This window comes from Rhipicephalus sanguineus, chromosome 3 (genome assembly GCF_013339695.2).
Source record: "Rhipicephalus sanguineus isolate Rsan-2018 chromosome 3, BIME_Rsan_1.4, whole genome shotgun sequence".
NCBI lineage: Eukaryota > Metazoa > Arthropoda > Arachnida > Ixodida > Ixodidae > Rhipicephalus > Rhipicephalus sanguineus.
Window position 1 is genome coordinate 122754158 of NC_051178.1, and position 22364 is coordinate 122776521.

At 47.2% G+C, this 22364-nt stretch overlaps 2 protein-coding genes across 9 annotated transcripts in view; one reads left to right on the top strand and one right to left on the bottom strand.

Annotated features, from left to right (window-relative positions):
• LOC119387056 (growth factor receptor-bound protein 14) overlaps positions 1-11138 on the top strand; it is a 257802-nt gene extending 246664 nt beyond the window's left edge. For 2 of the 8 annotated variants that reach the window (XM_049413348.1, XM_049413349.1), the window contains exons 5-12: positions 2562-2692; positions 3161-3250; positions 3603-3740; positions 4070-4177; positions 4348-4449; positions 5692-5886; positions 6736-7023; positions 7692-11138. In XM_049413348.1, the coding sequence (XP_049269305.1) occupies positions 2562-2692; positions 3161-3250; positions 3603-3740; positions 4070-4177; positions 4348-4449; positions 5692-5886; positions 6736-7023; positions 7692-7889 (1250 nt within the window). In that variant the 3' untranslated portion in view covers positions 7890-11138. The remainder of the gene's footprint in view (positions 1-2561; positions 2693-3160; positions 3251-3602; positions 3741-4069; positions 4178-4347; positions 4450-5691; positions 5887-6735; positions 7024-7691) is intronic. The other 6 variants (XM_049413346.1, XM_049413351.1, XM_049413350.1 and 3 more) reach the window with 5 other exon arrangements.
• LOC119387053 (carbonyl reductase [NADPH] 1) overlaps positions 1-22364 on the bottom strand; it is a 606874-nt gene that overhangs the window by 423020 nt on the left and 161490 nt on the right. The gene's annotated exons all lie outside the window — the stretch shown is intronic.

Below are 22364 nucleotides of genomic sequence, written 5' to 3' on the forward strand. Positions count from 1 at the left end.
AGTGCGTGTGACTCATTAAACGCTTATCGCTGGCCTTCGTCGAGGGGATCGGTGTGCACTCTATCAGTCGCAATAATCGGCATCCTGCCGCATCCTACTCCCTCCCTCTCTCTCCATTTGCACCGTTCACGCCAAGGCGTGAGCTTTCGATTGCCTTCTACCCGCCGTGGTGGTCTAATGGTTACGCGTGGTGCTCGCGTGCTTACCCGCAGGGCGCGGGATCGAATTCCGGCCGCGGCGGCCGCATTTTCGATGGAGGCGAAGATGCTACGGGACGTGTACTTAGATTTAGGTGTATAAATTTCCGGAGCCCTCCACTACGGCGTCCCTCATAATCATATCGTGGTTTTGGGACGTAAAACTCCAATGATTATTATTATTCTCGTGGAGTTTATTATCGCGGGCCTCTCTTTTGCTTCTACACGTGCGCTGGGCGGGATGGCTCAGTGGTCGTTACGTCATTCTGATGCTGGCTGGTTCAGAGGTTCGGTTCCGGACTTGCGACGGCCGCATTGCATGGCAAGCCACTCGAGTTGCCTGCCATGCAGCGCGGCCGCAGCGGATGCAATTCACCGCTCCCTTGCAATTAAGCCTGCCTTGCTTGCCGCAGCTCAGTAGCTCTTTTGAATGATCGATCACCTTGCCAGTTGTTCACCGGTTTTCGCGCTCATAGACGTCAGCCTTCCGCGCTCCTTTAGTCAGGTTGAATTTTTGTTCTTAGATGTAATATCCTCAGGATCGTTCCATTGTAAGGGGACAGTGTATTCATTCCGGCAGCACTGCCCATAAAGAGATCGGTCGCGTTAAACGGAAGTTTAATTAACGCTCGACGAGTCTCCGGGCCTCCGGGTCAAATTCACGCTTCGTTGAACCCCCGTTAACTCCGTCGTTATTTAAAATGAGTTTTCGTGAATTGAGCAGGTGCTTATAGCGACTTGCACTAAACGAGTACCGTTAAGCATTAAGGTACCATAATTTATAGACGTTTTCCCTTCACTTGTGCGGCTGGTTTTTGAAACCACGCCAACCATATTGCGCGCTGAGATGTCAAAACATGCTTCTTGGTCCACGTTGCAGCGGACTATACACAAAGGCGCTGCATTTCAGCCATCGCTGCAGGGCATTTTTATACGACGTACGTCTCGGGGCGCCCAGTGCTGTGGCGGTTTTGTGACGGCGTGACTTGTGGGGCTCGCGCCGGTGGTCGGCTACTGCTACGTGGCGCGCCTAGGGCTGCGGCAGCGAAACACACGTGCGCGATGTGGGAGGAGGAGGAGCATCTGCGAAACGTAGAGGGCACGCGAGGAGAGAGAGAAAGAAAGACAGAGGGAGGGACGGAGCGACTGTGGACGCGCCGTCACGAGAACGGGGTCGGGAGCGCAAAGCTCACCGCGCGGCCTCGCAGACTGCGCGGCGTCGTAGTCCGCGGCCGTTGCCGCCCTCCGACTCCTTGTCGGAGGTGGAGGAGGCTGAGAGTAAAAAAGGAGTTTCTCTCGCATTACGTCAGCCGTGCGCCCTTTCCAAACTCTCCCGCTCCCCTGGCGGCGCCCGAGTATATAGCCATTTATCACGCGACAAATCTCGCGTGTCGCGCCGTGCAGGAGGGTACCTCTCATCCCGTCCCCCTCCCTACGGCACTATTCGGTCGCCAGGCGACAGCTGCGCCTGCGGAGAAGAGAGAGCGCGCGCGTTGTACCTGCCTTGTCGTCGGTCGAGCCCGAAGCGATCTTCTGCGCTAAGCGGCACAATTGCTTTTGCCCGACACCGTTATCAGATCGCCGGTGGTTCCTGTCGTGGTTTAGCCCAAGCACGGGAGTGAGTACGTTTATTTGATTTAGCGCGGTGTGGTGGCGATGTGCCGGTGTATGTGTCAAGCTGGAAAATTAATGTGTATTTCGATGGCTTGCATCAGTTGATGCAATGGTTACGCATACAACGTAGGCGACACTTTACGCAATACTTGGACACCGTTGCGGAGGCCTTGTTGCACTAAAAATGGAAAGCTTCTGCTGTTTGGATGGACAATTTTATCCTTGTGTTCATCTGTTTAATTGAACACATTTCGCATGATATAATAATAGCTCTAACCCCCTCCCCCTGTTGTATGTGTGTGCCTACGTGCGTGTTTAAATCTTACTGGGAAATCGGAAACTGCAGAAATGATAATAAAATGAAACTGTAAGTAATGTGAGGACTATGGGTTGAAAAATGTGTGAAATATATGTGCACAAGAGGAAATGAAAATTCAGAGTTCAAAAGATAATTCAGTGAAAATGTTGGCCTTGCATTCTGCACCTATACGTATGTGTCCAACCTGTAGCTGCATCTAACCTGCTAAAGCAGGATGTTGGTCTGTATGCAAGATCCACGTGGTGATGCAATCCAGCGTTGGTGTCACATATGCATGTTGAACTTTGTTTCTAATAACAGGTTTATTGTTTGGATGTGAATATTTTCTTGGCAGTTTTCTTATTCAGATACATAATTATGTACAGAAATAGTTTACTGGCACAGCTAGTGTGACTACAAATACCCAACGTACCACTTTCCTTCTTTCATAGAACGCAGCCTCGAAGACCACGAAGAGGTTCTCCAAGTGTATGCATCCTGGGGAAAGAACAAGGAGCACACTGGGAACAATTTCTACTTCCGTCAAGACTTCAGGAAATATGAGTTCTTCAATTCTCCCCTGGTGAGTTGGTCTCCCCTCCTCGCAGATGCTTTATTTCTGCATGCATTGCACCGCTTACTGACTGCACTGACGATAATGTTAATCTTAACGCAGTATCAAGCAGGTTATTCTTTCAAAAAGGTTGCTTGACATATTTGGCGCCCATCATAGTACTTCAGTGCCTTTCAGTCAGAACTCTAACCTTTCTTGGTCTGCCACACCTGTGTGAACTCAACCTTTCCGTGCACCTGTGCAGTTCAGATAACCTCATTCTGTACTCGGCTTACATGCTGTACTCCATTTGTCATTTCTTTTGCAACCTAGAATCTTCCACTCTCCTTTGTGTCTGCCTTCATTATCGTAGCTCCAGCTGCGTCTGCTAATGTGGGTGGTTTCTGAGATATGTATTGTTGGCACTGCTTCATCTCATTGTCTGACATTTCTTTCTTTTCTTTTTCCTTCTTATTTTACCCCCCTTCCTACCCCCAGCAATTCTTCTCTCTGGACATGGTGGATCTAGGGTCTCAGCTGGACTGCCTGGCAGAGTCAACCGATCTTGCAAAATTGATTACCCTGCAGGTATGTATGCTGGCAACGTTGCCTTTAACATTTCACTTAAGCAACTTTTAATGTAATTGTAGTGAGTGACAGAACAATGCCCATGCTACACTCTTGTTCCTTCTTTTTTATTTTTGTTTGCTATGATTTGCTTCAGTTTAACACAGCCGTTCTTTCCCTTAAACATTAAATCTGAGGTAGAGGTGCAAACGTTGCTACAAATTTCTGGAGGATCTTCACTGTTTTATCAAATCTTATTAGTAACATTGTAATTTTAAGGTATCTTTACTTCATTGCTTCTTTGTTGTTTTATAGTGTCAGGGTGTACTTCATCAACTTATCGGACTTCTTCATCTTTCTTTTTTTTCCTCAGAACATCCTAAGCCAAGGCGAGCGTTGTCCTGTGGTGCACAGCCTGCTGTGGTACCGGGAGCCCGGGAAACAGTCCTGGAAGCAGTCGTACTTCCGCGTCGAAGACGGAGAGCTCTCTGTTCTCCCATCAGGACGCAAGGTGAGCCCCTACTTACCAGTCACTGCACTCGGAAAATGCAACGCACCTCGTTGCCTCATTCAATGTGGTTGTACGAATGGCAGCAATCAGAGTTTCATCTTGAGTGATTTATGACTGTGCTAGTCCCCCAGTTCTCGTCTTGTTGGCATTGTGCAATAAATGTTACTATATATTGACACTGATTTAGACTTCTGCACTACCTTGTCTCTGCCGAGACTGCTTGTGTCAGCTATCGCACAGGGACACAAAGATCGCGTCCTAACGTGGTGTGGCAATGATAGTGCATCCTTTCTCTGGGCACTGCCTTGATGCCTGCCTTGCTTTGCCAGGACGAAACGTGGCAGCTGCAGCACATTGCCAGCCTGAAGGACTGGAATATCTATGTGCCATACGACAAGGGCCTAAGCGGACCAACGGCGTTCCAGTTCTGTCTGAAGGTTAGTCTCTCGAACTTGCACATGTTTGTTGAACTTTCACAGTCGCCTCATAAAAGATGCCTGTAAAGAGCAGTTTATTTTGCATTCTAGTCTTTTTCTGCAGCACTGGCAGCCTGTCTCTGTTCTGTTCAGCTGAGTCATGCTCATATTTTCCTTTGCATACTGTGCAGCCCGTGAGATCCAACGGCACTGGAAGCAGCGATCTAATGTGGTTTTGCAGCAGCACAGAACAGCAGCGTCAGTGCTGGATCATTGCTCTCAGACTCGCAAAGGTAATTTCATTACCCTCTCTTTGTCAGACATTTGTGAATATTTACCATGTAGTATCAAAATAAACCCTTACTTCCCTAAACTGCTGCTAGTAGCTGTCTGAGTACTTGGCATTTTATTGCTGTTGTAGATTGCAAAAATCAGTTTTTAACAGCGAAGCCGTTTAGCAAATTGTTCCTTGTGAGTTGATCACAGAAAACTATCATCATCTTAACGGGTATGTGCCACTGTGCAGCTACCTGAGAATGAGTACAAAGAGAGAAAGAAAGAGAGAAACAAACTGAGAGACGGATATAATGAAACGGAAAGAGGAAAATTCTTTCCGGATAAAGATTCCTCATGAGGCGGAATTCGAATACGTGTACCCTCAATCTGAAGGCGAGCACCCTAACCACTCGGCTATCCACACACGCTAACAGAGCATAGCATACCCTTGTATAGTATAGTGTAGCAAGGGAGTGAGAAAGGCAAGTGAGCGTGAGGAGGATGGGAGAGAGCAAAGCGCAGCACAGAATTAATGAGAAAGAGAGAAATAGAAAGAAATGCAGAAAGAAAAAGAATGAGAGACAGAGAGAACATCAACAAAAGAGAGAAAAAAGTAGAGAGAGATAAAAGATAGTAAGAAAAAGGAAGCAAGCGTCGTGACGTCTAGCGACCAGATACCGCACCACCTGGCCAAGCCGCACATGCGCAGTAGCTAAGCCACGCCCACCGACGGAGACATCACGTGCAACCTCCGCTCTATAGCGCATAGCCTGGCTGCGTACTCCTGTGGAGGAAGCCGTGCATCTTGAAGCTAGATATTCAATGGGGAGTACGATTAACGACAAGTCCGTGCTTGGCTGTGCCAGGCTTTGTGTGACTTAGTGCAAACTGCCCGCAATTAATTTCCGGGATGCATTTTTCATTATCACTCAATTTTCAGTTCTTCAAGACATGCCTTGAAGAATACAAATCTGCTTGTCGAAACGTCAGCTCCGGCGACACCCCTTGTTCACAAATTTTTCATCTCCAAGCTTCTATCTTCCCCTGATCTTCTGCCTTTCTCTTTATATGTTTATAGCTCTCACTCAACTTGCTATAAATCTTAGCACCAATACACATTTAAGCATTGACAGAGACTGTTGCTGTAATTGACATGGGCAAAGAATCCCCCTTTTTTCCTGTTTGTGAAGTTACTTGAAGGCACTGTCACTTTTATCAGTTGTTTAGATTGGAACCACATGACTCCGTTATGTTTGCAGTTTGGGAAGAAGCTGCGCGAAAACTACAAAGAGCTACGGTCTCGTTACTCTGAGCACGCATGGGCCCCAGAGCCCTGCCGGGACTCCATGAGTTCTCCCTGGGTTGCGATGGACTTCACGGGAAGCAAGGGGCGAGTCATCGAGGACCCCCAGGAAGCAGAAGCTGTAGCAGCAGCCGAGGCCCACGTATGGAAGGTAATACGTCCACTGTTGACATGCATTCTCACTTTTAGTGTCGTAGACATAGAAAAGCAGAACATATTTAGTGCCTCTGTGTTTGAAAACATGAACACCATCACGTTAACACACGGCACGGACAACATAGCGGTAACAAAACGACAATACAGGTTACTTCAGTATTCAACCAACTAGCCCAAATAAACACTTTTGCACAGAATGTGCACCTGACCTGTGGAATGTTTGGGAGATTGCATCGTGTTCACTGGCATTTAAGCTGCTTTAACCTCTTATTTATCCACAGACTATAAGAGATCAGAATTCATTACCCAAGAATGTTATGACTTGCTCACCTGAGGATCTCCATCTCATAGTTGAGTAGAACTCGTTGTTGGGCTAGTTGGTGCATTGCATCAAGGAAATATATCCAGCCAAAAACGGACAAACACAGGAAATTGAAGGAGACAAGAAAGTGGCTAGACTACCAATTTCCTTTCCTGTCTACCAGCCGCTTTCCTGTCTCCTTCACTGTTTCCTGTGTTCATCCATTTTTGGCTAGATATATTTCCTTCATGATTGAGCTTTAGCATATGAAAGCTATGCTGTCATACGTCACAGCTTGCTACATGTTTAGCTGCATCCTGGCTAAGTGGATAGCTGCTTGTCATTCGTATTTGATGCAATGTACTTTCCCATAGCCTGCCACAATATCCACATGCAGGATACTAGCAGCATTATATGAAATTATTATGTAAATTGATAAATAACTTGACACTCTGAGTTACTGAGTGGCTGAACAGCTGGGACTGCATGCCCTGTTTTATCAATTGTCTTAACCCTGTTTTCATTTTCTTCCAATACTCGCAGAGGAAGTTGCCCTGCTGCCGGTCAGGTCAGGCTTCGCCAACAACAGTGCCACAGCCGAGCGGGCCTCCACCCCAATGGGCAGGTCCCCCGGCTACGGCTGAGCTGGGGCTGCAGCATATGCAGCCCTGGTTCTACAGTAGCATGTCACGTGAGGAAGCCACCCAGCTGCTGCTCAAGCACGGCACAGTCGATGGCGTTTTCCTCGTCCGGCAAAGCCTCACCAAGCCCGGCTCTTATGTACTCTGCTATGTGTACCGGGGGAAGGTCCACCATGTGCAGATAATCTCCGTGAGTTTTGCCTCTGTTCTCAGTCCGGTTGCGCTTAGTGACTGCACATTCCACAGAAATAAGCAACAGAACATAAAAGAAATGTTACAAAAGTTAACGTCGCAAATTTGCTGCATCGCTTGATGTGTGTGTCACAGTAGGGATGATACGTTTGAGCTCCTGAATGCAGACATTTGCTGTAGCAGTTTATTTCTTCTACTGTTTCTGTTTGTGCACGATTGTATTTGCAGAACTTGTACTAACATAAATGATCCTGGCAATCTCTCAAGACACCTCCTCATTTTCTCATGGAAGCTCACTACTGTAGGCTTCTAACAGCTTCCAGCAGATTTTTAAGTGCTGTTATGGTAGAACTTCTACAGCCAACTGGCAACATTGGTAACAAGGCGACCATGTTAATTATTATCTTTCTGTCAGTGATTACAAACATCTGCGGCTGTATTCTCTATTGATCACTTTCATGGGTACTTCCATTCTTGCGGCTCTAATACCCGGCATATCTCATTGCTATTATGTGAGCATTCTGTCTGCTAGCTTATCTAACGAGTGTACTCTGGAAGTGATATCCCTGAGAATAACCTACATTGAATGTGACCATAGAACCAACTGTGGCGTAGGTGGAGTCTGTCTCTTACCAAATTAATTTCTCTGCCTGTTGTCACTCTCAGGTGGAAGAGAAGGACCAGCTGTGCTACTCTCTCGACAATGGCCGCACCAAGTTCTACGACCTTCTGCAGCTGGTCGAATTCTACCAGCTAAATCTGAGCTACCTTCCCACCAAGCTGACACACTTCCTGGTGCATCAGCCCCACCGCAAGTGCACACCACCCTCCTCCTCACCATCAGCATCCAGTCCCTTCAATTAATGAAGAGCCCAGTCACTAGCAAGCCCATCGTACGCCTCGACCCTGCCATCTTGAAACATTGACGACTTCCCCCAGCGGACAGTGTGGTGTGTTGTTAAGGGTTGGTGTGACTTACGCTTGTGCGAGCTTGACAACCACGTGCTGTGCGGTGTTTTCTCAAGGAGGGAGAAGGAAACGCGAGTGTGGCTGAAGCTACGCAGGAGCAGAGGCCATTTGCACAGAACCCCCGACCAAGTTTGTTCACGAGCGCCGCCATGGGACGCTGTAAACCATCGTACTTGTGCGCGCAGCAGGACAGTACAGAAGATGCTGTGACGTGTTTCCTCTCTTGTTTCTCCTTTTTTTTTTCTCCAGATTTTAACCGAGGCCCCGTTTATTGCCTCATTCTTGTTTTGTACTAGTTATTTATTTGTGTCTCGGCTGGCTGCCTGGCTAGCTGGGGTCCCTGTCAGTGACACCAGGGGAGAACTCTAGAGGTGGTTTGATGCTTCCCCGCACCTCGCCTTTTTGTTGCTCGTCATCTTGTTTCTGGTCATCCAGCACCGTTCTCCTTCTCCTCCTCTGCTGAAGAGTGTGAGAACATTGTCCAAAGAAGTCACTGGGCTTGCACAAATGTCTGAGGTGTCTTATACAGGTTGCTAAGCCGCGTGAATTTCCGGCCAAGCTAATCAAGATGTTAAATGTGCACGCAATTACGCTCCATATTGACCTGGAGAATAAGCCTGACTTGTCTCTCCTACTGGCCTGATGCAAGCCTTTATATGTTTGCAACTAGCTGACAGCAGAAAACCAAATGAAGCCTGCACTGATTTCTTTGTGAATTCTGTCACAACAACTGTGTTCAGTGTATTTAATATTTTGTTCAGAGTCTTTTTTTCGAATACTTACATAACAGGCAATGTATCAGTGAGAGCATACCTGTGAACAACACACAGCTCACATGCTTGTAGGGTGCTCATACTCCTTTATCCTACCTCCAACAACACATGCTGTCACAGTGCTGCATAATGTTGCGCCCGATACTTACATATAATGACTTTCTTATAAGAGAACCGTAAAACCGTATCAAAAGACTTTATAATAATTTACATATCGACAGTTTGAAGGTTTCTCATTTGCATCTTAATTGTACTGACAGGGCAGTGTGAAACCTAGACAAAGCTTAACTCCAGTGCTGGCAGATGTGCACCTGTAGATTGCTGTGCAAAACCAGTAAGGCTGCTTTTCGGCAGGTGCAGGGAACAATTGCTTTTCACACAGGCTGTTTCTCATTGTACTGATTATATGTTCTCTCAGGAATTGCCTAAAAAAAACTGATGCGTGTGCGACATTGCATGAGAGAAAGCCCCTTTTTGGGGTCTTGTAAGAACAACATCTGCTTCTGCTTTAAGATGATGTCCATTTGTTGGTGGCGTTTAACAAAGCAGCAGTGTAACTGATGCCTAAGTGTCTGATGCACGATGTTCTACAACAGTAGCAAACTTTAAATAACTCTTTTTAGAGTACCTTATGGACGAATTAGTAAAACAAATTGTTCCATTGGAAATTGAGCCTAATGTTTTTTCTTTGCCAAAAGTGCAAACTATCAAACGTAGCTTTATTTTGCCTAAATCATTTTGTTTACCCCTCAAGCACTTTTTGTCTAGCCTTTTCTTCAAATTAGAGATGCCAACTTCTAATGAAGGTACTATGAGATTTCTTTTCACAGGATACTTTGTCCAAGATGCCCCACCTTCTCTACTGCAAGTGTGTGCTAAGGAGCAGTGTTCACTATGCACAAAGATGTCTACGTTGTGTAAAAGGCGATCCTCGAGCTAGCCTCCATTTGTGGCTCTCCGTTTTCCTGGTGTCTTTGATGCTGCTTCTTTGGGTGTTCCTAACATGTGCATACACACTGGCATGTGAGTTTGTATATACACATTGTAAATTTGGTGCCCATATGTCATGTTTTACTGTGAAATATTTAACTAAACTAGATGCCAGAGAACATGTATGTATGTGTGCGTGTGTGATGTGTGTGTGTACTTAAGTTATGATTTTTTTCAGTGCACAGTTTGAATATGGTTTGCTTACATGTGCATTTTCTGTAACCCTCAGTAAAACTCTTTGCTGTCTGAATGTCCCATGAAGTGTTGGACAATAATTCCAGTGCAGCCTCTGTTATGGCTGCATTTGGATGTCTCCAGTGTCTGCATGTAAATGGACATGTCTGTGTGTGGTTCCTCACTATTTCATGTGTACTCCTGTAAAAGGCTGCGAAGACTCGCATGATTAGAAATACATCCAGCTCACACAACATATTGTACGAATGGCAGTTTGTATATACCCTCATAGATTTTTCTCATTTCCTTTAAATAGTTGTATTGATATTTGTTTAACATGTTTCTGTCAGTTCGCTATGTTAAAACATAAGTTATTTCGATTCATTCACTTGAGTCAGGATATTTAAGAAATGTTCCTAACGTATTGCGAAAAAATCAGCCTGTTTTGCAAAGTAACACGTATCATTAGCATTTTCAAAACAACTCCATTCGGCTAATTTTTATTGTAAAAGTATACTGCTATATGTTGCCAACCTTCCACAGGTTGAAAGCAAGCAGTACTTCTGATGTCTTCCCAACTCAAAATGAGCAAAGATGGTAGCTGCAAATGCCGGGATCTGCCTTGAACTTTTGAGTGGTAGATATTTTTTTCTCGTAATGGGTGGCATGCAAGGATGATAACTGGAACACATTACGTGATTTGTGTGTAGCTGGAGCATTTTTTTCACTGTCCAGCACTGCCTCAGTTTCAACAGTGAAACCTTGTCGGCTAGCGAACCATTCTTATGCACGTTTATTTATAAAGGCATTGCTTGATTGAATGATCTCACACTGCTGCCAGTCAAGCTCATTCTTTGTCATTCAAGTTGTGTGTTTAGAGAATGGTAGCAACATGTTCATTGTCACAACACTTCAAAGTATCATTTATCCTTGCCAGAATATTTGGTCGCAATGAGAAATATGTTTACTGAAAAGCGTTTCCTTTTGCTTGGCCTGGTTAGCTGTGCATAGTATTGCATTATTTCCACTTGCATATTTCACTAGTGACTGCTATCCTGAATGTAAAGAGACTGAAAAGTATCCAAGTCGAGAGGCCTTTCTTGTCACATTCTTGAGTACAGTTCCACTCAATTGACTCGTGCCCTATTGTCTCGTACTGCCCACACTGCTCAAATGTGTTCCTGAATAAAAACCACACAAGCCCTAATTATTAGTGTGAAGCATGCATGCAGAAAATATTTTGCATCACTGCACTCATTTTCTCTTTTTAACCATTGAATGCTGTCTTATAGCATACTACTATAAAGTTGTATGTTGCTGGAGTGTGCATAGTTGAATACCATTCAGTGTGCTTGAATCTATTGCTACTGATGTGCGTTTTCACATGTGAGTCCCACGGTTACCTTCCCGTCAAAAGTGGTGCAACCCTGTGTGGGCTTCACCCGCATCATTGAACAGCTCTAACGAAGACTATGGCTTTGCTGTGGATTTGATTAGGAACATGTTTGTAGCCATTTGTCCAGGTTGATGAGAGGGCAATGGTGTGATACATGTACTAGTGGTCATTCAGCAAGCATTGAGGCTGGCCTCATTTTGCTGTTTGCATCTGGTGTGAGCGCTCATGGCCATGTGCGCCACAACCTTATTTCTCTAGAACTTCTTGACACATTTGCTCGTTGCCTTGGTTGTCTTATGCTTCAAACATCCACTTTCATTACTGCTGGCAAGGCCGCATCAGATATTTGATTTCACTGCCCATGTGATAGTGCATCCCTGATGCTAGGTCACCGTGCCGGAGGGTCAAATTTTGTGGCAAAACTTGGGTTAGAGCAAGAATGTAATTTGAATATAATGTCTCCCTTCCCAAAACTCCCAGTTCTGAATTGTAGCATTTTGAAAATATGTGTTCTACTCGAACATTGTTGTGCAGCTGTATTTTGTAGCGAGTCTTTCCATTTTCTATTAATTTTGTCCTTCACGGCCCTGTCACCTACACGGTTGGCCTTCTGCACGAAGGATGATGAGGAATGGATGGAATTGGAGGAAAAGAACGATTGCGAAATTCGGCTACGGTACAGATTTTTTTCTCTCATTGCGCATGCTTTGGTTGTGCAGCTTGTGACATTTAATCCATCCGTCATCTATGATCTATGAATTCTTACGTCTTATAGATCAAGTGAATCTTCTGCTGGTGTAGCTTGGCATTCAGAAGTCCAACTGGTTTCACTGAGAAGGAAGTGATCGAAATATTCTGAGGATTCATGGTGTAGTGCATATTCCAGCTGCACATATGTGCAAATAAGTATTGCGAGCACGACATACCAGGCTAGTTATCAGTACTGTTCCAACAGAACTGTGCAGCTACGTTTTCATCTGCCACAAGTACTGCTGCTGCAGCTTGATGCGCATATTCACCTACATGCCACATGCATGCGGCTCAGCCTGTTTCATTTGTAGCTGTTAAGAAAATGTGTTGCTTAGTCAGCTCGCTTGAAAATACTGGGGCTTGCACTGCGCACACTTTAAGCTTGACTTCACTGTCTGCTGCAGTGAAACTACACCGTCAATAGACTCTGAAAAAAAAACTAAACCTTCCAGAGAAAACCTGGGCAATGAACGTCTGAAGATATGCAGATTTATACGAAAGCAGGACTGTTGCCTTCGCTTGCAGGGGCATGACAGGGTTCCAAGATGTGGCCAATAGCAATGAAATCCTTGGGCGTGCTTAACCCAGAAGGAAACGCAGCTTGTCAGCATCTGCCACTCTCTTAACTGCTATTTTGAGGAAGAAATGCTCTTTTCTTTTTTTGTCTTAGCACAATCACGTGCACCGTGTTAGTGAATAACTTTTTACAGGGAATGAGCAGGTAACGAACAGTTTGCTCTGCCTTGTGCTGGGGGCGAATCTGGTCCCAAAGCGTTTTACTAGACAGACAGGTAAATGATGTGTCTTTGCAAGAACAAGGCAAATATGCAAGTGTTGGGAGTCGTGTATGTGTCATTTTTCGGAATGTGCCCACTGTCTCGAGTGTTTATTTATTGCGATTATCATGTTGTGTCGTTCGTATTACGTTTTGTGGTCGCTATTTGATGAAAAAATACAGTAAACCAAAAAACGAAATGTGAGTCTATGCAATAAAAATTTGAGTATTCACAGCACTCCTGTCTGTCTGTCATTTTCATGCGCTCACTAGCACATGAATTGTTTGACTGGGCGACTTGTTTTGGAAACCTACCATATATTTACTCGTAATTGAAGCCAATATGAAGGCAAACATCAACAACGTAGCAATCGTAAATGTGGTTACATTTAGCAAATGTGATGTGAAAGAGAATGTATCACCTGTGTGATCCAAAGACCACTTTTCACAAGGCGTTTATTGTCTGAATAGACAGTTTTAGTTGGGCGCACGCAGCAGCTCTGCGCACGCAAGCTGCTGCGAACATGCAACACTAGCAGGCTGCCATTTCCTGCTAATGGTGCACATCTAGCAACAAACAAGCAAAGCACAGAAAGGTCACAATGCCAACCAACTTGTAGAGAGAGAGAGAGAGAAAAAAAGTGGAAAGGCCGTTAAGATGGCACACCATTACAGATCAGTTCAAAGGATTCCTAGGGCAACTTTGAAGGCCTCATACCAAGCTTCAGCTGGGCATTTTAGGTATCGGCGTTAAATGTCATTCTAGATGTTGCTGTCATTCACTCATCGACTGTCATTACCACGCATCGACGATATTGCGAATTGGGAGGGTTGGAACTTAACCATGGCAGGCATCTGAACAAGAAATGTGTCGTTTTGCTGCCGAGGATGTTTCAGTTGAAAGAAAACGATGTTCCCGTCGGTACTTTGTGTGTTCGTTTTGCTGCGTGCACTGCTATCATGGGTATGTATGTGTGACTTCATCTAACTATATGATTAACAATTAAGACTGCTATAAATCCGAAACACGAGCTAGCTGGTACATATACATCTTTGAAAATTCAAGCGCGAACTCCGGCAGGGACAAGGGGGGGGGGGGAGGGAAGGACACCAGCGCTTACTATCAACTGAAAGCTTTATTAAGCAAGATCGAACACATATACCCAACCAGAGCACGTCGCCCGCTGCACATGCGCATCGTTGTGCAACCCAGGCACTATCACACCGTATCTATTTACGAACCCCTTTCCTTAAGAAGTGAGGCCTCCTTGCTGGAAATAGATAATGACGGGTGACTTATACAAGTTGGCTCCCTAACGTAACTGGATTGATCGCACAGGGTACGCCCCAGTTACGAAAGGAACGCCCTGCGCAGGTTTGCTGTCCACTAATTAGCTACGTGCTTACGGATGGCTTCCTTGCTAAAGCGCCAACGTACATAATATTTTTCGAACTTGGGAGGTAACTAGAGGGCACAACACACGTGCGTCGCGCGCTCGTCAAAGCTGGCTTCTCCACACTACTGGCCCTCGCAAGGAATAGCCTACCTCCGTCTTACTAGTCAACGCCTCCTTTATAAAGGCGTTGTACTAGCGCTTGCGCTGCCTCAGGCATCGCATGCGCGTGCCAAAGATAAGTTAGCAGACAATGGCCACGACAGCCTCCGGTCTGTACTTATCCCATGCTTACCGCCAGTGTTCGCTTGTCGTCAGCTGTTACATCATCAACGATAGCGCTATCGGGCCCTGTTCGCATCGCTTGGTCGTTCGCTTGCCATAAGCCCATACATGTTCTGGGTGAGCACCTTAACTGTGCCGTGGGGGAAACATCTGTGCGCGTGATATAGGGCGTTGTAAACTTTCCTAAGACGCTTCCTGCGAAGTGCCCACTGTGCCATGCAGTTGCCTGTTCGTATGTACAGTGGGGGCCAAGGGCAAGACGCACTGAAGTGGCTGCCAACAAAGCAAGTGGCGCCTGTATATTGTGCCTGTATAGTTTAGTGGTTAAGACGCTCACCTGCGGGCTATGAGTACGCTGGTTCGAATCCCGCCGCCTTGAGAATTTCTTTTGCAGGGTTTTATCTTTCTTTATATCCTTCTGTCTGTCTGTTTCTTTCTTTCTTTCTTCGCCCCCTCACATCCCCCCTTTGCTTTGTGCTTCGGACAAATCAGCGCACGTGTTCTGGGAACGAAGCAGAAGACGAAGAAGAGGACGAAGAAAGCGCGTGCCGGTTCATCATGATGGTAATTTTGGGTCACGAAATTTTGCAGAGCTAGAACAGCTTCGCTGTTAAAAAAAAAAAAAAGAATGGGCCTGCTGTGCCAATAAGAGCCTTCCGAACCAAATGTTCCCCTGATGCGTTTGCTTCACCGCAATAGATGGCGAAAAGCAGTCGAAAAAGTTGAGGCCCTTATCACCCATGATACGGCTCAACTTTTGTCTGACGTCACACCTTGCAATGATGGACCTGCTGTGCCAGTAAGAGCCTTCCGAACCAAATGTTCCCCTGATGCGCTTGTTTCACCGCAATAGATGGCGAAAAGCAGTCGAAAAAGTTGAGGCCCTTATCACGCGTGATAAGGCTCAACTTTTGTCTGACGTCACACTTTGCAATGATGGACCTGCTGTGCCAATAAGAGCCTTCCGAACCAAATTTTCCCCGATGCGCTTGTTTCACCGTAATAGATGGCGAAAAGCAGTCGAAAAAGTTGAGGCCCTTATCGCCCATGATAAGGCTCAACTTTTGTCTGACGTCACACATTGCAGCGATGGGCCTACTATGCGTATTTTTTTGTTCCACAAGGGTCAAAACTGCCCCAAAACATTTTCCTACGGTCCGTGTGGTTGGAAAGCGAACTTTCTCTCGTGACTTCGCAGAGGTATTTTCGCCAGAGAGCCATTCTGGCTACGGATGACACGTAGGAGCAGCTCACCATCTTAACGGGTCATAATCTTAACGGGTATGTGCCACTGTCACTGTACCACTGTGCGGCTACCTGAGAACGAGTACAGAGAGAGAGAGAGAAAGAAAGAAAGAAAGAAAGAAAGAAAGAAAGAAAGAAAGAAAGAAAGAAAGAAAGAAAGAAAGAAAGAAAGAAAGAAAGGAAGAAAGAATTTCTACCGAAAAAAAAAAATCCTTCACGAGGTGCCGCGGGCACCCCGCAAGGTTCCGTCATCTCCCCAATGTTGTTTAATCTAGTCATGATCGGTTTAGCACAGGAAACTCCAGAAGATCGACGGTATTGAACAACCATTTATGCCGACGACATTACGATTTGGGCCGCGAAGGGCAGCGACGGCGAAATTGAAACCGCTCTGCAAAACGCGATCGATACCGTCGAAACTTATCTCCGAGGCACGGGACTCCGATGCTCGCCCCGAAAATTGGAGCTTCTCTTATATCGCCAACGCTCCGCGGACGCCCACCGCTACGCTTTACGCACAAACGCTACTACGAAGAAATCCAGCTTCACACAGGGAACGGTGGCACCATACCCGTGGTTTCCACCATCCGGGTCCTTGGCATGACCATCGAAGCCAACGGTGCGAACTCAACGGCTATCTCCAAGATCCTCCGACAGACGGCCAACACGTCGCGGCTGTTAAAGCGGGTGACAAACCGAAGGCAGGGCATGAAGGAAGAAAGCCCTCATCCGCCTCGTTCACTCGTTCGTTTATCTGCCACATCACGTACGTCGCCGCCTTCCATACCTGGTACAAAGCAGAAAAACTAAGCTGGACATCATCATTTCGCGGAGCCTACAAGCTTGCCCTCGGACTACCAAACAACACTAGCACAGAACTTCTTCTCCAATTAGGACTCCATAACACCCTCGACGAATTAATCGAAGCGCAGCGTCAGGCTCATCTGGAGCGCCTCACCCTCACAGAAACGGGTCGGCACATTCTGACTAAACTCGGCATCACCTACCACCGCCAGCACGGAGACAAACACCCAATCCAGGACTATCCGGGCTTGGCTACATGCCGACCCCATCCCCAAAAACATGCACCCTGAATACAACAAGGAACGGCGGAAGGCACGGGCCGCCTCCCTCATCAAAGCTTACGGCGACACCACAGGCGTCACCTTTGCGATGCCGCTGAATATCAAGACGGGCAGCGCTTCGTAGCGGCTACCACCACAAGGCGGCTCGCTCAGACACGCTGCCAGCATCGTAACCCATAACGCTGAGACGGCCGAAGAGGTGGCCATCGCCCTGGCCGCCCTCGACCCAGACTGCGACACCATCGTGAGCGACTCCCGCACGGCAATCAACAACTATATAAAAGGCCGCATCTCACAGCAAGCATTACGCATCCACTCCACGCCCTCACTCGGCAGATAACCAAATCACGCTCCGTCTGGATTCCAGCAACATGCCGGCGACGTTCATCCGCACCTCACCAACCTTAACGAGGTCGCACACTCCGTAGCACGACGCCTGGTCAACCGTGCCGGAGACGCGATCGCCTCACCAGCTACAACGACATCAACATCACCAAAGCTTTTTACCTTGAAAGAAGAACCTTCCCCACCCCTCATCACAAGCTAAACAGAGCGCAGGCAACCACCCTCCGCCTGTTACAGACAACACGTACCGTCACTACATCGATACCACAAGATATACCAGACATTATCCTAACCACACCTGTAAGGTATGCAAGACCCAGGTCGCCTCGCTCCCGCATATGCTGTGGGAGTGTAAACACCAGTACCCGTCCGTTAACACCGAGACCCTCTCGTCGAGATGGCATGCCGCCCTGCGCAGCTCCCACTTCGACGACCAACTTTGGGCGACCCAGCAAGCCCGCGAGGCGGCGGAGAGGCAAGACCTCGACGTCCCCACGTGGGAGGCCTAGGCCCAGCCAAACAAATTGCTGGTCTCAATAAAAGTTTATTCCTCCTCCTCCTCCTTCACGAGGCGTGATTCGAGTCCGCGTACCTTCGATCCGAAGGCGAGCGTCCTAACCACTCGTCGATACAGGCACGCTGGCAGAGCATAGCATAATAGTGTGCATTGACGTCACCGTGGCCGCCATCTTCGGGTACCTGCTGGTTGAGACGCTGTGTGAACCGTGGTGTGAACTCTTACTCGAACGCGTGGACCAAGAAACTGTTCATGATGGTTAGCGCAGACGCAACACAGACGAAAAGAAGAAAAAACGGCGACACGAAAAAACGATGAGCATTTTCGAACTCGCCCAATTCGCTACCCTCCAAGAAACTGTGACATCAGATTAATGCCGGTGCCCCCTCGCGTTCCTTTGTGTTCACCCATGGCGCGGCTGGCCACGGCCGGTCTGGAAGCGCGCGCCTCCAGACCGGCCGTGCAGGGGCGTAGCCAGAAATTTTTTTCGGGGGGGGTTCAACCATACTTTATGTATGTTCGTGCGTGCGTTTGTATGTGTGCGTGCCTATATACGCAAGCAAAACTGAAAAATTTCGGGGGGGGGGGGTCTGAACCCCCCCCTTGGCTACGCCCCTGCGGCCGTGGGCTGGCGAACAGAAGAAAGCGGGGGCAGCACAAAAGAACGCAGGGACGGAACGACTGTGTGTCCTCCCCTGCACTGACACTCTCTAATCAGAAACGCAGTGACTATTCTGTGGTCCAGACCACAGAATAGAATGCAGCTTTATTCTGTGGACCAGACCACAGAATAGAGTGCAGCTTTATTCTGTGGTCCACACAATAAACTTGCGGCGCTGTGGGCTGGCGGAAATGTTATGTAGCCCAAGCAGCCCACCTCTCTTGACGAACGGTTTTCTGTCACAAATTGCAAGGGTTCATTTCTGTGGTCTGGTCCACAGAACAGGCGCTGTTAATGCCTCAGAAGAACTGAACCCACCCCATGAAGACTTCGATTTGCCAACGCTCGAGCTCCTTGACGACAGCTTCTCTCGCGAATCTCAATATGTATGCTCGCCGATTTGTGAATCGCTATTGAATGGACGCGTATCGCGTGAAAAATTCCAATGTTTGATATATGCCAGTATTGATATCAGCTGCAGATAAACTTGTTATTGTGAACGGAAGCAGCAAAACGAAGGCGTATAATGATAGCAAATGACAACGGTTCTAAAATTTCGTGAACCTGATCTATCGCGTGCGGAACACTAAAGTCACTTTCAACCACAGTACGTTTGGTCATGTGAAAAAGTGCACAAACATTTGCACGGGAGACTCGAACTTTGAGCAATCCTTCTGAATGGGCGCGGCATAAATCACCGTAAAAGAACGCTAATGCCACCGCGAAAAGAAAACAATAATAACAAATGACAGCGTGTATAAAATTTTCTGGCCTTGATCCATCGAGTACGCAACGCTTAAGCCACTTTCGCCGCAGTACACCTGTGTCAAGCAAAAAAAAAAAAGCGCAGTAAGATTGGCGAGAAGCCGAGAACCTACTAGTAGTCACTGGACACAGCACACTTTGTCACTTAATTAGATACACTTGCATGCGCCATATAATTACGAGTACTTGTATGATCGTCAACGTCTGAAAACTTTACAGAAACAGCTAAAATAGCCCCTTGCCAATCTCAGTGCACTTTTTTTGCACAACATTAATGCACTGCGGTGAAAGTGACTGAAGTGTGTCCTGACGCGAGAGATCAGGGCCAGACTATTTTAGTAGTGTCGCCCTCTGTCGTATGATTCCCTTCTCGCGGTGGCGTTGACGCTGTTCTTAAGGAGATCTGTGGCTGTGTTCGCACAATCGGGGGGGATCGCTCAAAATTTGAGACTCCCGTGCAGATCTTAGTGCACATTTTCTTTTTGCATGACACAAATGTACTGTGGTGAAAGTGACTTAAGTGTTCCGCTCTCGATAGATCAGGTCCAGAAATTTTTAGAACCGCTGTCATTTGTTATTATACGCCTTCTTTTTGCTGCTTCAATTCACGACAAGTTACCTGCTTTGGCATGTCAGACCAGCAAGCATGCCAAAGGTGGGCTTCGCTTTCGTATTTCGAAGCTTTCACGCATAAGCGTCTTCCACCTCGCGTACTATGCCCGGAAATGGCCTCCTTGGTCCGGACTTATTCACAAGGCTGTGAGCGAATATTGCGATTCGCGAGAGAAGCTGTCGTCAAGAGAGGAGGGCGCAGTGCTTATTCTGTGAATTAGACCACAGAATAAACCCTACCAATTTGTGAGAGAAACCCGTCGTCAAGAGAGGTGGGCTGTTTGGGCTACAGCGATGTCTGGTGCGCACGGTCCACAGCACAAGTCTAGGGTGGCTCTAACAAGTCTCTTTGGTGTGGTCCACAAAATAAAGCTGCACTTTATTTTGTGGTCTAGTTCACAGTAGAACAAAGCTGCAGTTTACCCTGTGGTCTGGTCCACAGAATAGATTGGGACTCTATTCTGTGGTCTGGAGCGCAGAAACCGTCGTCAAGAGAGGTGGGCTGCTTGGGCTACAGAACATTTCAGCACAGCCCACAGCGCGCAAGTTTATTGTGTGGTCCACAGAATAAAGCTGCACTCTATTCTGTGGTCTGGACCACAGAATAGTCACTGCGAATCAGAAAAAAAGGTCACGGTGGCCGCCATGTTGAGGTACCCAGCGTAGAGAACCTGTCCAGCCTCTCTAACCTGTCTGTGACGTCACGTGAACACTATGTATAGTATAGTGTAACTAAAGCCCCTCCATCGCGTCTACTGCCGCTTTTTTAAGTACCGCCATCTATTGTTCCACGACGACGCCCACTTCCGGTTCCGGAGCTTCCGGAAGGAAGTTCTTGAGCCACTTTTTTCCGCTTTTTCCTTCCATCTTGTTTCTGCGCACGCATGTGCACACGCGAGAAAGCACATATTTGCTTCTCCGTTTCGCAAGTGTTGTTGTTTTGAGGTTCGTCGTAAACTGCCTGCCGCCGAGCGAGTTTTCGCTCGGTGTTTCTGCGTCGCGAGGGCGTGGGCGGGCATGGGGCAGGTGCGTCAACCGGAAAAGCAGCAGAAACATCATGGCGGCACTTGGAGGGACTTTAAGTGTAACAAGAGGGTGGGAAAGGGAAGGGAACCTGAGGAGGAGAGGTGTGGTGGTGAGAGTCAGGGAAAGGAGGAGGCGAGAGAGAGTACAGGATGGCATAGAAAGAGAGAATAGACAGAAATGCAGAAAGAAAAAGAGAGACAGGGTGAACATCAACGAAAGAGAGAAAGAAGGGAAGAGAGAAAAAAAGAAAGAAAGAGGAAGCAAGCATCGCGCTAGCGACCACACACCGCACCACCTGGCCAAGCCGCGCATGCGCAGTAACTAAGCCACGCCCACCGACGGAGACATTGCGCGCGACCTCCGCTCTGCAGTGCATAGCCTTGCTAGCCTTGCTGCGTACTCCTGAGGAGGAAATCGCGCATCTCGGAGCTAGACGTGTCGGTCGACGGGGAGTAAGAGCGGCGACGGGTCCGTGCTTCGCTGTGCCAAGCTTTGCGCGACTTAGATGCAAACTGCCCGCTTTTCTTTTTTTGGAATTAGAATATCGTAATTTTAGTGACACGGAAACATGAATAATTATGTAAGTTAATGAAGATTTTTATGAATAAAAAATAATAGTTCCTAGTACATCATTAAATATTTTAGTTTCCGAAGACCGGAAGAATTAATGCTGATCAAGGACTTAACAAGGTAATCTCCTTGTGTCACCCAGGAAATCGCAGTGGACACCGCATGCCGTTCTCATCACTATATTCCAATGAAGCAGCCCCAAAGGAAATAATAGTTAGCAGGGGCGTAGCCAGAAATTTTTTTCGGGGGGGGGGGGTTCGACCATACTTTATGTATGTTCGTGCGTGCGTTTGTATGTGCGTGTATATATACGCAAGCAAAACTGAAAAATTTCGGGGGGGGGGGGGTTGAACCCCCCCCCCCTGGCTACGCCCCTGATAGTTAGAGTACTTAGCAGAATTCCTTTAAGAGTGCTAATGTATCTGAACCATACGACTGTACCGGAGATGCAAAAAAAAAAAAGAAAGGAAAGGGTAAAAAAGAACACTTTTTATGGAGGCTTTGTTGAAATATTTCGTGATAGTAGAATAAAACACCTCTCTAGGACAACACGTCAGGCCAACGTAGAACATTCTACAAATAAGGAAAATTCCGACTGCGAAAATTTAATGCCAAACACGCGCTTCAGTGATCGTGGGATGCGCTTTCCATTGGGCCGTTCCAGACGCTGGCGAACTCTAGCAAGATAAAAGTCGCCGTGCCTATGCCGCCGGCATAGGCGTGCGCAGGGGGGGGCCAAGGGGGCGAGAAGGGGGGGCGCAAAGTCAGCCCTATACATTGTAGGGGGGGCGAGAAGATGGGCGCAAAGGCAGCCGCATACATTGACATAATAGGGAGGGGGGCGCTGCGACGAACCTTCGCCCCCCCTGAAGGGGAACCCTGCGCACGCTTATGGCCGCCGGGCAACAAGGCTACGGAGCTAGAAGGCCGCAACCATAGTTTCCTACAAAATCTACACTTACGGATCATTCGTACAACTCCCAAATGAGATTATGCGTGGTGTGCTA